The sequence below is a fragment of the Nannobrachium achirus genome (assembly GCF_963921795.1).
Source record: "Nannobrachium achirus genome assembly, chromosome: 2".
NCBI lineage: Eukaryota > Metazoa > Chordata > Actinopteri > Myctophiformes > Myctophidae > Nannobrachium > Nannobrachium achirus.
Genome location: NC_137811.1, coordinates 68,628,719 through 68,646,245, shown reverse-complemented (window position 1 = coordinate 68,646,245; position 17,527 = coordinate 68,628,719). Strand labels below are relative to the sequence as shown.

The following is a 17,527-nucleotide window of genomic DNA, read 5'->3' as shown; positions in this document are numbered from 1 at the left end:
CCTTGGCCAGTGGATTACATCACGTCAAATTTGCCACCATATTGGCAGCAATGGCAGGGACAACTTGCTGTAACTCCACTGCATGTTCTATATAAGTACCTGTGACGAAAACTTTATTGTTTCCGATTTATTGCGACCGTCAGGTCGCAGTTACTATCAAAACCTCGACCAGCTGTCCGTCAGTCTGTCAGTCAGTCAGTCAGTCTGTCACACGTCACACTTTTGCCCTGCTCATATCTCCGCAACCGTTGCCCTGATCCATGCCAAATTCTCAATTCTCACATGGCCCTCTTCTAGCGCCACCATGAGGCCGATTCTTGCAAAACACATTTTTGGCCACTGCTCCTACAAATTTGGCCCTAAAATCATGCAAAACGGTACACAGTATATCTACACTCATGTCATCAACATGGATCTGTCCCATTTAGCGCCACCTTCTGGACGATTTTTTAAAACACATTTTTGGACACTGCTCCTACAGATTTTGCCCTAAAATCACGCAACTCGGTACACAGTATGTCTACACTCATGTCATCAACATGGATCTGTCCCATATAGCGCCACCATCAGGCCGATTTTTTTCAAACACATTATTGGACACTGCTCCTACACATTTTGCCCTGATCTCCCGATTAGGGAGTCTTACTGATAACCATTACTGTTACTACAGTATCTATGCAAGAGGGGTTTTGGAATGAAACCCTCCTTTGTCTTTTTTTGACCAAGTATCCTATATCATAACTACACACCTGACATTTGAAACAAAACAATAATTGTGATAATCAGTTGAGTATTCAGCGTTATGACGGTTCTAATTGTGATATACCTCTTGCTTAGTCCAGAAATGTCCCACTTCCACCGCTCTGACATCACTGTGATGTCAGATGTCATAGACATCATAGGATTTTCACATAACGAATAACTGAGTAAGCATTGTTGGGCTTTCACAGCATATCTACATATACAGTACATGGATCTTCATATATGGGTACCAGGGGTCTCCATATATGGGTAACCGGTCCGATATACATCACTATTATTATTACTAACGCTGCATCAGTATAGCTGCTTCTTACTGTATATTTTGTTCATAATGTCATTTGGACAACACTTCTGGTTATAATATTTATGAGATCAGACCTGATTGAAGACTTTTACAGGGTAAAGTTACAGTTGTGTTGTAAGTTGCTACATTATCTGCCTGCCTAACTTCATACCTGCTATATGTTGACTGAGCACGATGACTGCATTGCAAGAAAGACATATATGTATATATTTTTTACTTTTCATATTTTTATACCTTGCTAAGCCTAGCTCTTTGGGCGATTTCTAGCCTTTAGATGGGAGCAAACTCACAAAAGTGCCATTTAAACATGTTTTTATTTTATTTTGTGAACAACTGATTTTATTTCAAACTTACAAATATACAGTCACAAAGCACATTTTGCCTATATTTTACCTGCTCCCCATTGCTGTGAATACAGTGTTCTATCTCGCATATACATTTTGTTCATCTTTTTAATGTTCAGATACTTTTTGTTATCATTTTCTTATCCCACTAACCCTTCATCGGTAGTAGGTTAGCTGCTTTTGTTCATATATCTTTTTGGTGTAACACTTCTTATACGTCATAATATTCGTATAATTTACAATGCCAATATGGCTGCTTCTCTCCAGTGTCAAAATGTGAATCTAAACATCTTATTTATTGATGCTAACAACATCGAGGCATGCTTTAACTGGCCAGAAGTCATTTTAGAGGAGAATTGACCGGAGATAGCCTGGCAGTATAACTTACCTTTTGTATTTATGTTTTTGTTTTACTTAACACAGACAGAATGACAGGAATTCATTATGATGTCTTAACACTACTTAGAAATCATATCATTTTGGCAGAAACCTTTTGATTTAAAGGTTTAACGAATGTAAGAGGTTGTGATGAGCCAACTAATAAAGTGCACCAGTAGCTATGTAGTCAAACATTCATATTAAAACAGTATAGAAGTGAAAGGTAACCAGTGCTAATTACTTTCATTATGTTATGTTACTGTTCATATTGAGAGGAATGCCTACTTCATGCTCTGTTGCACAACTAATATTTTTATCGTTGGCCCCTCAGACCACAGGGTTTGAAACCCAATGTTGTAAAATCAATATTTTTCTGCTGTGAAATCAGGCGATCTGGCACAATCTTTTGTCGTTGCATTTTCAAACGGCAGACCTTTATTAAAATTCAGTTTCAGCTTCGCCTAGCTGATGGCTTCTCAGGGGGGTGGGGGGGAGGGCAGTTAGGGGTCAAGCTTCTTGCTCAAGGACACTTCAAGGCAGACTGGGCGTTGAACCGGTGACCTTCGGTTTCCCAGGACGCCTCAGGCTCTCTACCCACCCTGACCACGTAGCTGCCGCTTGTGAAAAGACTCCATTATAGGGGCAGAATGTTGAGCGGCTCTTGTGATAGAAAGCGTCCTTGTTTGTTGTGTCCCAGATCGCGTGAGTTTCAACCCACAACTGTTTTATTGTAAGGAACACTGACTGTACATGGACTGTACATACACATTATTGTTGCAGCTTTGATACTTTTTAAAAAGGTTTTTGGTATTAAATATTTGATAGAAACAAATGAAATGAAGCCTGTTATCATTTCTGCTCACCGAGTGTAGAGTGCGTGTGTGAGTGTGCGTGTATGCGTGTGTGTGTGTGTGTGTGTGTGTGTGTGTGTGTGTGTGTGTGTGTGTGTGTGTGTGTGTGTGTGTGTGTGTGTGTGTGTGTGTGTGTGCGTGCGTGCGTGTGTGTGTGTGTTTCACCGGACATGTTTAAGTATCCGTTGTGCATTTATATCTATCATCACATACATGCCACCACCAGACAACCAGGCGGAGATGAAAGCGATATTGTGGCGGTATCTGCTTGACTGGTTCATGAAGTTTCAGTGTGTGTGTGTGTGTGTGTGTGTGTGTGTGTGTGTGTGTGTGTGTGTGTGTGTGTCTATCAATGTAAATGAGGCCACATGCAATACTATGAGCTAAACGTTTTGTCTATTATTATGTATCTTTCCAACCTGTGGCGTTTGTTTTAGAACCTGTTGCACATCACATCACGCAGCAGGCCCGCTACTATTTATATCTAATAATAATACTTGTTGATTTAACCACGCCCCCCCCAGGGCTCTATACTGTGGGCCCTATTTTCGTCTAGCCTCGTAAACCACCAACTTCCGTAATCCAGGAATGAGAATGCGTTTTCCGGAAGAGGGCGGATTACGAGGCTAATTTTCGTCCATGCTGAACCCTAAACCTCTAAACTTCTTTGCCTTTTTTTTTACTGTTTTGAAAAACATTTCTAAACCCTACAAATAACCGATATACATTGACAAATAAGTTACCGGCCCTTAGTTGAGAAAAAGATGAAGCAGGGACCCATACAACCTCCTCATAGATTCCATATAGTTTCATTGTTTGACAGCACAATCGTCAGTGTATTTTGGATTCATGTCAATTTGTGTTTTCAGATATTTAACCACTTGTCAATACTTAATAAACTTGGCCTTTCTCTCTGTACTTAGTCAGCTTTTTTTCCCCCTTTACACCAAAGCTCTTTGCCAAAAATAGACGATCTACAAGCTCACTCTTGTAGATCTGCTATTTTTGAATATAGACGCTAGGGTTCAAGTAGTTAATATAAAAAGGAGGAAAAAAAATGTTTCTATCACTCAAAGATTTGGAGGACCCCCTGTAGTAACTAGGGGTCCCGGACCCCTGTTGAAGACCCCTGGGTTAAGGGTTTGGGGTTCAGCATGGACTAAAATCCCCTCACAGGAAAATAGCTGATCTACAAGCACGTAGATTGGCTATTTCAACTAAGTGACAGTTCACCCCAGGCCAGGCCAGGATAGGGAGGCTGGTATGGTTCATGTGGTTAGCCTGCTATGCTAATGAGATGCTGGCTGGCTGTGTGTTGAATAAGCTGCATTGTGTCCTACTGTATGAATGACTGACAAGACTGACAAACTTACAGCAGTAGATAAGTATCTGTGAAACCAGGCAGAACCACACCAAGAATGTCCACTAAAACAAACACACACTCCGTCTCTCACACACACACACACACACACACACACACACACACAAACGGTAGTTATGGAATGACTTCTATCTGATGGCATGTGACATGGGTGGACCTGCGACATAGGAGCGTGCTTCATACCACATGCCAGGTAAAGCATGCGCGCGCGCACACACACACACACACACACACACACACACACACACACACACACACACACACACACACACACACACACACACACACACACACACACACACACACACACACACACACACACACACACACACACACACACACACACACACACACACACACACACACACACAGGGCAGCCAACCGAGCCAGACATAACTGTATTCACACAGTCAGTCAGAGCTAGAGTAACAGAGATGAACAGTGTTCCTACCATGAAGATCCTGCTCAGCATTCTCCTGCTCTCTGCCTCTCTTCCTCCAGGTAAGACCACCTCCTCTGGGGTTGGATATGATTGGGGGGAGGGGGGGGGGGGGGGGGTCCATGCCATTGACATCTCCCCTCTGGTCAGACATTCTCCTTTAGGGAACAAGGAAAAGCCAACCTAAAACAAAGTCGACCCAAACTCGTTTCCCAACAGGTCTGTGGCCTTAAAGGGGAAGACCACCCATTGATTTTGGGGTTTGTATTGTAAAGTACAATGTGTGATGTCATCAAGTTGTGATTTGCATTACAAACCCCAAAATCAATGCTCCAGTTCTAGGCAACACAGAAGAGGGGGAACTTTCTTTCTATTTCCACACAACTCCTCTAAGTTATATAAATGACATAGTTCAATATTGAAAATGGGTGGTCTTCCCCTTTAAGCTAGATGCATAATAGACAAAAGGGGTCCGTGGCCAAATACACATCATTATGGGGGTCCTTGACATGACAAAGTTTGAGAAACAATGATAGCAACAGAAGTTCTTTCAGGAAAACTGTTAGGATTTAGAAGACATTTTTAGAATGTGCCTATCAGTGGTTAAGCCAAGGACCCCCAAAATGTGTTTTTGGCCGTGGACCCCCATCTCAAAATATTTTGTTCCACGGATGGACCCCTATCGCAAAATATTTTGTTCCAGGGACCCCCAGAAGCAAAGATTAGATTTCGGTCTATTCTGCATCTAGCTTAAGGCCACAGACCCGTTGGGAAACGAGTTTGGGTCGACTTTGTTTTAGGTCGACCTTTCATGTATTCCTTCTGTATGGCCTGTGGGACGGGTATATGTTTTAACTCTGCTCACTGTGCTCAGAGGTGAAATTTCAGAAAGACATAGGCGGTGGCAAAACAATATGTGTCTAAAATAGCAAAAATAGTGGCTCTACAAGCATGGACGGATTAACCCCCGCTAGGGCCCTTGCATGGCCTCTATTTTTTTAGGGCCCCCCACCATAACCCTCCTTCCCTCTCGACACGCACTACCCAGCTCAGATTTTAAGCCATGATGATCATCTGTGGGTCAAGAAAGCACCTGTAGACAACAGAGGAGGGGCCCACACATTTGATATTTGATTAATGCATACATTTAATTTTAGTAAATTGTCAATGACCACGTGGGGCCCAGTTCCCCCAAGGGCCCCTGAGAGCCAAGGGCCCCTGGCAACGGCCCCACCGGCCCAATGGTTAATACAGCCCTGGTACAAGCTCTCAACGCGTCGCCAAGCAACACGTTGAGAGCCTGTAGATCCACTCTTTTCACTATTTGTTTCAATTGTTTGGGGGAAAAGGAGAAAACGTTTGTATGTTCCTATAATGACATTCCCAAAATAGGGATGCCATGTTGAAAGTGGTTCATTAACTAATGGTTGCATTAAACCAGTGTTTCTCAAATGGGGGTACGTGTACCCCTAGGGGAACGCAGGGGTACTGCAGGGGGTACAGGAGAAAATGGGAATACGTATTTCACTATTATGGTAATGACAGTCTTTGTGTGACTTTTTCCTTTTTTTTTGCAGTACAAACAAGACAGGGGCTGACACAGTGGTAGCCCATCATTTTAACTGTGTGGATCATGTCCCCATAAAAACAAACACAATTCGAAAAGCTCAACAAGAACAGAACAAACAAAACAAAACACGTTCTAACAGTAAGACAAGACCGAACCTAACCTTATCAACAACAAAAAAAATAAATAAAAGAAATAACATACACACTTTTGCATTGCACCTCTATCATGATAAAGCCTCGTACAATCAGTCCACAACATTCTTACATAACAGGATAAATATACATTGTGTGCCACACCTACGTGCCTGTCTCCCAAACCAAATTACATCAACACCTTGACTAGTACAACTGTTATTGAATAGAAAGCAATGTCTATTTTCCATTATGCTGTTTTATTTTGTACATATTGGCATTGGAGCTGGACTTTTGATGTCAATGTTATAAGCAAAATGCTGTAGTCAGGGGAAGGGGGTACTTGGCTTCAGAAATCACTATAAGGGGTACTGCAACCAAAAAGGTTTGAGAACCTCTGCATTAAACAATAAAAGGCTTATCTAAATGATAACAGGTGTCACATGTATATGAATGGACGTCAGATTCAGCTGCTAAAACAATTCAAAGTTGGGGACAAATATGCATAAAATAACTGCATTTAAGGTTAAATGTGAACACTAGGGGATGGCAGTTGCCCAATGATGCCCCGGTCCCTGCTTCTGCCTTCAGGACTGAATTAAGCCACAGTTCTCCACAGTTCTCAAACTTGATTAATTTCAAGGACCCCCATAACTCTCAGAGTTACAAACCTGTAAGGATCCATTTGAAACCCTGAGAGTCCCTGGACCACACTTTGAGAACCACTGGTCAACAGTCTGCAAGCAAGGAAGTGCATGTATTGTTGTTTGATAACATCACGATTTAAAATGTATGTTGGCATCCCTGCTTTTGGATACATTTTAAAGAACGTGTCCAGATGAAACTCTGTTGTCTGTTAGAACTGCAATTCCCAGAATTCAGTTTGAAACAGAACCATGGAAACACCGCTCCAAAACGAATGCTTCATGGTCCTAGAAGGATATTTTGGGACGAACAATAACGTATTATTTAAACAGGAGGGAGGGAGGGAGGGGGAGGGGGAGAGATGGAGAGGGAGGGAGAGAGCCTATTTCACCCATGCACGCAATAATAACAACCAGTGCTGTGTACTGGAATCTGAACATGCTGATTGAAGGATGCGTACTTTGCGTAGCGATACTGTATGTTGTCAATGCAATAACCCTGCAATGCCGGACAAGCTTGCACCATGTTTTCTGCTTCTCTTAGGCCTATATATAAATATTTCCTGTGTAATCCAGGGTTCCCCAAATAGTTTTCCCCAAGGTCCGAATTATGTCTAGGGTACCAAGCCGAGGGCCACAACATTGCAGGGGGCGATGGTGGTGTTTCCGCTACTCCAGCAACAGTTCAGATATCGATATCGTCACTGTCGGGCAGAAACCTGGTATCTCCAAGTTTCAAATGTGTACGTTTTTTGGTAAAGCAAAGCCCTGCTTCATCATACAAGATTGTTGCACAAAACTAGTGAAAACAGCAGATCTACAAGCACACAACGCCTCGCATCTGCGAGGCGTTGTGTGCAGTAGCCCCCTTGGCCCGCAGGCCGCCTATTGGGGAACCCTGGTGTAATCTATCAGTTGCTTCAATTATAGGGTATATCATATCCCCATAGTGGAATCAATAGACAACTCATCAAGCATTTACGATCATCTTATTTGCTGACATGCCCCAAATTGGGATGTCAGGGTCAATGCGTCTGAATTAAACTCCCTGTGAATGTCTCTGGTTTTTTCTCTCTCTCTGTTTTGCTAGCTTCGTCTCTGACATGCTACGTGTGCAGCTCCAGCCCCACCAATGAACAATGCAACGAGAGCAATCAAACGTGTCCGCAACCGCTGGATACGTGCATGACCATCATAGACGTAGCGGGTAACTACTGTAGCCTACTGACAGCCCTGTAACTACTGTAGCCCTACTGACAGCCCTGTCACAGGGATAACAGGCCCCTCTCGCAGCACTGTGTGACAGGTGCTGACATTCCTGCCATTCAGTGCTGTGAGATGGGCCGGGCCTGATATCCATATACAATGGATATCATGGATACATTTTACTTACTCGTAGCAGGCTTTTTTCTCTGTCTCCGGGAGTAGGCTAATAATTATATTTTTAAAAGCGTATATTTTAATTGGGTGTGGTAATGGATATGACTGACGTCTGACATCATAGATGTCCTATGTTATAGACCACATGACACTCACACAATATATCCATATATGGGCATTCTAAGCAATGGGCTGCTTAATATTGATGACATCAGGGATCTCCATATATGGGCATACAAGGGACAAGGACGTCACAACAATTTGAGGTCATAGGTCAGCTATAGACATCAAGGCGTTATCCAGCCTCTGACATGTGTTACTGACTAGATGTGACGGTTTTCATAGTTAACTGCGACCTACGGTCGCAATTACAATCACACATGTAATTGAATAATCATATAGACCTATATATATATATATATATATATATATATATATATATATATATATATATATATATATATATATATATATATATACTGTACTGTACTGTACTGTACTGAACTGTATAATGAGACCTTCCCATCAGGGGTCATCACCATGCTGGCTTGTGGTGGTTATTTTGTCAAAATGATTGTCCACTTCCAAAATGTGTGGGCAATAATATTAACAGAAACTCACAAAGAGCTAAAATAACAGATATGTAACTCTGAGAGTGTTCATTTAAACACCTTGAAAATAAAACATTTGAGAACCACTAGCCAGACTCCTAATATACCATAGATGTACTGTAGTAAATAATTGTCATAAATATTCTGAAGAAAACCTGAAGACATGACTTTTGGTAACTGCAGTCGTGTGATCAAAATAAGAACATTATAATGGTGTGTAAAAGAAATTATGACGAATTTGCGATGGACTGGCATTCATGACCCTAGCTCTGGTCCATCGCTTTCACCTCCCGCATTGCTCCCGGTGAAGCTCTGACAGACCGGTCGGGAAACGCATGGACTCGAGATTGTCGGCCCCGCCGAGCGCTCAATACTAGTGAAAATAAACAAAACCGTTTCACTACTCACCAAACCAAAGGTCGTTTTGCGCTGTTGAAAGTCTATTCTCCGTGGTGGTGAACCCCTCAGCACCCCACCTACGCTGTAAAATACATTATTTTTGGCATGAAATAAAGTGCATCCAACTCGACCGCCGCTTATTTCCGGGTTGTGAACCATTGTATCTGCGGTGGCCGCTAGGTGGCCTGAGGTGTGTGCGTTTTATTTCATGACAAAAATAATGTATTTTACAGAGTAGGTGGGGTGCTGAGAGGTTTACCACCGCGGAGAATAGACTTTCAACAACGCAAAACTACCTTTGGTTTGGTGAGTAGTGAAACGGTTTTGTTTATTTTCACTAGTATTGAGCGCTCGGCGGGGCCGACAATCTCGAGTCCATGCGTTTCCCGACGGGTCTGTCAGAGCTTCACCGGGAGCAATGCGGGAGGTGAAAGCGATGGACCAGAGCCAGTGCCGGCGGGCCGTACACGCACACTACGCACAATGCGTAGGGCCCCCGCCGTCAAAAGGCCCCCCGCGATGCTGAAAAGAATGTACCAACCTTGATCAGAAACAGCGCAAAGCGCACTGAGTGTAGCGCAGGCAGTCTACTGCCATCTTTCCTGATTCAGACATCTCTGAATCAGAGACGTCTTCTGATTGGCTGTCACTGTGTCACAGCACTGTGCTTTACTTGTACACTCTTTGGAACCCGCCCCTCTTTCAGAATGCAGTGCAGTAGCCAGCGTCTCACAGGCTCACAGCTGTGACGTGACAGTGTGTTTGTTTCGGTTTTAGCGACTTAGCGTTTGACACGTAATGAAGCGCGTTTATCTTTCTGGATACGAAAAAAAGAACTGCAGGCAGCAGCAATCAGGTAAATAAAGATTCAACTTGCACTCTGTGTTGTTTAACTTGCTGTGTTGTGCATCTCAGCCACGTTGTTGCGTGCTGGCGTTTGTTGTGTAATCTGATCTTTCTCATCATCACTTGCTGCCTGTCTGACTCGCTGCAGTCAGCGACTACAGTTGTGATTTTGTTTCTGATTTTGTTTGGTTGGTTTTTTAGGTCCAGTTTGTTTGTTGTTGGTGCTGCAGCTGCTGCTGCTGCTGGTTCTTAGTTGTGAATGTGAATGTGAGATTTTGAGGTGTGTGTGTGTGTGTGTGTGTGTGTGTGTACTGTGTATACAGAGGTATAAAGTAACTAAGTACTTAAGTACAATTTTAGGTATTTGTAGCTATATACTTGTGTATTTTAATTTTTCCTATACTTCTACTTCTACTCCACTACATCTCTTGGATCCAAATATTGTACTTTTACTCCACCACTACACAATAATTTGAAAACTTTAGTTACTTTGTTTGACATTAATTGTAATATTATATTAATATATTATATTATATTTAGCCCTATGTTTTACCTTGGGATTTGAGAATAGTTGATCTACAAGCTCGTAGATCTTCTATTCTCAAACATTTTGTACTTTTACTGTTGGTTTGGTACTTTTTGAAGTACATGTTGATGACAACACTTTCATACTTTTACTCAAGTACATTTTCAATTGTGGACTTTAGTAGCAGAGTATTTCTATATTGCAGTATTGATACTTTTATAAGTAATGCACTGATGCAAGATGGAAAGCAAGGTATTGGCATTGACTAATAGCTATTGATTAAATATCAAATAAAATAGTATGGGCATACTGGGCAGTATGGATGCACATTGATCAGTTGAATGATGACATTGTATAATGACCAAGTATTCGGCCAAGCCATAGTATACTTTTTAAAATTATTATTATTTCAGATGCTGACAGAAAAAAAAAAACAGGTCAAAAGTCAACTTGTCCTAGAATAGATTCCCTGTTGCACTAAGAACAACAGACTCACTCCATAGCTCAACCAAAACATCTGAACATGGTCAAGCGTCTGTCCACGACGTAGGCGTAGATCAAGTTCTCTCCACTTGATCATGTTGGATGTGTGTTCAGGACTACCCTCGTGGCTTTTGACAACTCTTAAACTTACACTACACCCCTGTAACTGTCATGACTACCCTACGCCACTGGACATTACAACAGTCTAATCCTAATGTTAATATTCCTCTAATTCTACCTTCAAACAGCCCAAATTTTTCGCCGGCGCCCGCACACACTATGCACCAATCAGAGGCCCCCGAATCTCGCTTAGGGCCCCCGTGGAGCCAGAAACGGCTCTGACCAGAGCTATCATGACCCCTGCTTCCTGTGTGTGTGTGTGTGTGTGTGTGTGTGTGTGTGTGTGTGTGTGTGTGTGTGTGTGTGTGTGTGTGTGTGTGTGTGTGTGTGTGTGTGTGTGTGTGTGTGTGTGTGTGTGTGTGTGTGTGTGTGTGTGTGTGTGTGTGTGTGTGTGTGTGTGTGTGTGTGTGTGCGTGTGGTTCTGAGCAGGTATCGCTAAATCCATAGTGAAGCAGTGTGCCAGCAAGGCCACCTGTCTGGGCGGAGCGGCGTCCGCGGCCGTGGACGAGGACGGGAACGGCAACACCGTGCACTGCTGCAGCAGCAGCAACTTCTGCAACCGCAGCGGAGCAACCACGGCTCACGTCCACATGAGGGCGCTGTGGCTTCTACCTCTGCTGGGATTAGTAGTGCTTTCACACTGAAGGCAATGGGATATGTGCCAATATTATAACCAATACTGTATCTGTCAGACAGAAAAATCGTATGTCCAAGTTTCAAATGTGTATGTTTTTTTTCTTCTTCAAATTAAAGCCCGACTTCATCATACAAGAGTGTTGCACAAAAGTAGTGAAAATAGCAGATCTACAAGCACACAACGCCTTTGTAGAACGTCCATTTTCACTATTTTAAATAGTTTTTTTTTTAATAATAACAAAAAAGGAAGGTTTTGGGCAATATGATCACTGTAGAGTGGAAGCCTTGTATGTCCAATGTGGTTTCTTTTCAAGAAAAGGGGAAGAAATTAGATTTTTCAAGCTCTTTTGAATACATTTAATTGGTAAATACCTTAAAGAAACACCTGTTTCCGCTACTTTCGTCATTAAAGTATGAACATAGATAGGACATAGAGCATTAATTATAATAAAAAGATGAAAGATGGAAATGCAAGGTTTATGCTCGACAGAGACGATAATACTGTTACAATATGGAGATCGTTAGGTGTATATGTTTAGCGGTAATGGCACATATACCGTAGTATGTTGCTGCTTTTGAATGTTTCTAAATGCATATCTGTAAATATATCTATATATTATATTTAAAGCTTTATTAAAACCTGTTAAGGTTGTAGCAGAGTCAGTGTTGTACAGTTCATAATGCAGTACATGTAAACACTGCTATTGATACCTATATTGGTAGGGTTGAGATAATATTAGCTTATGCTGTGCTTAAGTATTGCAATGAAAATTCCAATCTAACAAGGCTGTGGTTAAAAAAAATGAATTGAATTGAATTTATTCATGTGTCTTTTGCTTTTCATAACGAATAAGCAATTTAAAGTTGAAAGAAGGCATTTTTAAAGAAGTAAAGAATATAGATGGTTTTCTTAAAGCATTTAAAGATAGAAGAGGCCTAGTAAAAAAAATAAGGGTATAGTTTTCATAATGGCCACCAGCAGTTGGCAAGCATTCCTATGCATCCAATTTGAACCAAATGTAAAAGAACGGGAGATCATCTATTCTTGATCCTGCAGGGAACCAAATAAATACTTCTAGAAATACTTAAAGTAATTGGTCATTTCATTCTTATTATGATATTATATATATTACTAGTCCTGTGCCCAGGGGGTATGCACAATCACAGTATATGAGGGACTGAATGTACTGTAGGAGTCTCAGAAGTAATGTTGGAGAACCCGTTGGGCAGAAAAGTCATTGATGTCCAGTTGTGCAATACCCGTTGTATCAGTCTGTGATGTCAGTACTATGATGTCAGAGTATGACGTCAGCATGCGACAGCCATGGTGGCGACACTGTTTATTATCAGTGATGTCAGCATGCTAATCTCCAAATTTGGGCTTCGTTTCAGCATGCGACTGTTACCATGGTGGCAACACTGTTTAGTATCAGTGATGTCAGCATGTAGACAGACGATGGACACCAGACGGACAGACATTCGCTAAATTAATAGTTAGATTATATCCATTATAATATTCATTATATTAACCATGGTGGATGGTAGATGGCTCTGAGATTGCATCGCTGATTGAGGAATTTGAAGGTGCAAACCAGCTCATAGATGAAATGGAACGGAAGTGTTTAGGAAAGATTGTAATGGAAGAACTGGGTGATCCGTTCAAAGAGGAGAGTGAAGACCTGCTTAGCGATTGCAGATACATCAACATTGGAGACTGTAAAGAAGGCACAGCATATTGGCCAACAACACGGTTCCAAGAATTCTCAAATACATTTCTTGTGGAGAGAAAAAGGCCCACTGATGTGACGACAATCCACTGGAAGGGTCAATGACATCATAATCATTTGTTTTGTGTGTCCATATGCTTTAGTTAAAGAGGGACAAAATTTGAACATTGCATACTATATTCTTTTTGAGAACCTATAGTCTAAAAAAAACATATACTATTTAATTGTCATTGTGCTCTGAATATAATAATGAAAACACTGAATCATAACAGTCAAGTCAACTATTGTTAAGCAAGGTGTTGTAACCACCATTCAAAGAGGCATTTTGTTATTTTGCAAGAAGACCATGGTTGCATCCGAAATGACTTACAAACATACAGTACAATTTACTATGCCAAATTACTTTTAAGGATGTCTGAAAGCTAAGGAGCTACTAACCAGTATGTGAGATACAAACTACTTAACATATTGTAAGTATAACTAAATGCATTTGAGTATAACAAAAAAATAGTAAAAGAATGCCAGTGTGCAAGTGGAAAATGTGTCGCATTGCAATACATTTTGCGTTGTAGACTGGCTATTTTTAGCTACTTAGGCGTGAAAGTAGAATGTTTGAGTGGGACATTAATTTACGAAATAAGTTACGTTCAAATATGGAGATGAGAGGTTTCTGTTGAAAGCAACAGTATGCAATGAGGCCCCCTGGAGTGAGTGTGGAAATACAGCTGCTCTCTCTGTCATCAAAGTTGCCCACCCTTGCCCTATGCTGTTTAGTATCTACTAGTCTGAAAATAACATAGTAGTTTGTAGTAGAGTGTGGTTTTTTATACAAAACTTATATAGTATTAAAACATACTTTAACTTTAATGTTGAGGTCTTTAAAACATGGAATCTGCAACTTGAGGCAGCTTAAAGGAAACTTTATAACAAGGGTTCATATTTTAGATTGTAATTAGAGAAAAGATTGATTTCAGTGGTTGGGCCTTGGGGGCATGCGTACAAGTGGCCAAATGTGGCTTTTTAGACACAATAAGCCCATTCCCAAGATGCACCACGATCTTTCATGGGCAGATGTGACTTATGGGGGCTAGTAGTGTTACTGTAAATATAGTAATAAAGACATTACCAGCTTATTGTGTCTAAGAATACATGTGTGCCACTTGCACGGCCGCATGCCCCTAACCACTGAAATCAAAATCGCTAAAATGGCAAAAACAAAAAAAAGTAATAAATGAAAACAATTTTCTCTAAATAGAATCTAAAATGTGAATCCTTGTTGTAAAAAAAAAAAAAGTAGTTTAATTAACCATAAAATGGCTGTTGGGATAAAATCTAGTTTTGTTCCCATATAACGAATGATTGATTTGATATAGTATCTGTATCAGCATTGATACTTGTCCTGAATACTCCAGTGTTGATACTGAAATCGACACGCCCAGACTACACCCAGACATGTGTGCGCATGTCAAAGCTCCGCCCCTTACCAGACCTGCCTGAGACAATAAAAGATTCACCTTCAAATCAGACCAAACACATCTTCGAGTGAGAGAGGACAGGCTGTCTTTCCACAACTACAGGAGGGAATACGACCCAGACTGCTGCTGACTCTGTCAGATGAATGGACTTTAATTAACAAGAACCAGGATTTGCTGTGAAAGCCAACTTCAGGGAACATTCTGTCGGGAGAAGGGAGTGTTACACTGACTGACTGGCTGATTTCCTGTCTTGATCAGTGAGTGATTGTAGTTTCACTGAGAGAGACGTAATGGCTTCGCAGATGTCTCTTTCAGATGTGGATTTTTCCTGTCCTGTGTGTCGTGACATCTTTAACGATCCTGTTGTCCTGTTATGCAGCCACAGCTTCTGCAGAGGCTGTGTGCACACGTGGTGGGGAGAGAAGCAAATAAAGGAATGTCCTGTTTGTAAGAACATATCTTCAATGGATAATCCACCCCGTAACCTGGCTCTGAAGAACTTGTGTGAGGCCTTCACACAGGAGAGACATCAGAGAGCTTCAAAACGTCCGAGAACTTCAACAGGGTCTGAGGTTCTCTGCAATCTGCACGCCGAGAAACTCAAACTCTTCTGCCTGGAATGTCAACAGCCAGCGTGTGTTGTGTGTCTTCATTCAGACAAGCACACCAACCACAGTTTCAGACCCATCGATGAAGTTGCACTGGAACAAAAGGAGGAAGTCCAGAAATCACTGAAGCGTTTACAGAAGAAGCTTAAGGTGTTTAATGCTGTCAGGGGTAAATATGCACAAACAGCAGAATACATCAGAGGCCAGGCCCAGCACACAAAGAGTAGGATTACGGAACAGTTTAAAACGCTTCATCAGTTTCTAGAAGACGAAGAGGAGACTATAGTCTCTGCACTGAGAGAGGAAGAGGAATTGAAGACTCACTTCATGAAGCAGAAGATTGAGGGTCTGAACAGAGACATATCAACCCTTTCATACACAATCGCAGCCATGGAGGAGGAGATGAGAGCTGAACACGTCTCGTTCCTGCAGAACTACAGGATCACAATGGAAATAGGCCAGTTCACACTGCAGGACCCAGAGCTGGTCTCAGGAGCACTGATAGACGTGGCCAAACACCTGGGCAACCTGACCTTCAGAGTCTGGGACAAGATGAAGGACATTGTCTCCTACACTCCTGTCATTCTGGACCCCAACACTGCCAAACCAGGGCTCATCCTGTCTGACGATCTGACCAGTGTGAGCATTGGAAGAATTTGGATTCCAGACAACCCAGAGAGGTTTGACCACGTGCACGTTGTCCTGGGTTCTGAGGGCTTTAACTCAGGGACTCACAGCTGGGATGTTGAGGTGGGAGACAGTAAACACTGGTCACTGGGTGTCTTAGCAGAGTCTTTTCAGAGGAAGGGAACCGGAGGGGGTCCATTCTGGAAAATAAACTCAGATTCAACCTCAATGGCCTCACCAGGGTCACAAACAAATCTCTTGTGGAAGCAGATTCCTCGTAGGATCAGAGTCCAGCTGGACTGCAACGGAGGGAAACTGGCATTCTCTGATCCTGACACTAACACACACATACACACCTTCACACACACTTTCACTGAGCCACTCTTTCCATTCATTAGCGCTACTGCTAGTATGAAGATCTTACCAGGGAAGCTCAGTGTTCTGGAACAATGATGTTGTTTATGATGACATGCCGAGATTCATGGCGAGATAGTGGGTTTTCATGGGTATAACATTTTAGATTGTGTTGGCATGTAATCTTTAAACTAAAACTGTAATTATTTTGTATTTTTGTAATAATTTAATCATACAATGCACCCACAAGTTGTAGAGCATCAAAATGATCAGTGTAAAGGAAGCATGTATTTTATTAACTTTATTAAATATGCAATTAAGTGTTCAATGGGCATGAATTTCTAGAATCACTGTAACATGTATGCATGAATGTCAAAAGGATTTATTCAACCATTTCAACTATCAACTTTTGAAATATCTTGTGATGCTACAAAATAATCAAACAATGTGATCATCTTTGGTCTGACTTGTAAATAAATTATTGATCTGTAAAGAGAACTGTAATGATATGTTTAATTGAAATAAACATCTATCTCTTGTGCAATTTGGATTCAGTTGTCCATTATGTTCTGTTAAAAGCAAAAACACTCTTAGTTTTAATACTGATGCTTTGTGTTCAGTGTTGCCGAGATATCGTGACACCCCAAACTGAACCGATTTAAACTCGGCTCTAGACACAGGGTTCACACGGTCATGAAATTCCTGGAAATATTTTGAAATTAGAAAAATATTTTTCCAGTACTGGAAAAGTTTTGGAATTTATCAAGGGTCCTGGAAGGTCCTGGAAAGAATAGCTATGCATTGTCTTTGGTATTGATTTTGTTAATACCTCTGAAATGACAAATTAAACATGGGCCAAATTGCAAATATTAGAGGCAGAAATTGTGAAAATAGCCGATCTACATGCTCACAATAGAACAGTGTTATACAA

The 17,527-nt window shown here is 41.5% G+C and overlaps 1 protein-coding gene across 1 annotated transcript; it reads left to right on the top strand.

Annotated features, from left to right (window-relative positions):
• Positions 1 to 4,454: 4,454 nt before the first annotated feature.
• On the top strand, positions 4,455 to 11,813 carry LOC308300120 (uncharacterized protein; the record flags this gene model as incomplete). Its single annotated transcript, XM_080743913.1, has 3 exons — positions 4,455 to 4,521; positions 7,895 to 8,011; positions 11,599 to 11,813. 3 exons carry the CDS (start codon positions 4,455 to 4,457, stop codon positions 11,811 to 11,813), a joined length of 399 nt encoding a protein of 132 aa, XP_080600039.1.
• Positions 11,814 to 17,527: the final 5,714 nt, after the last annotated feature.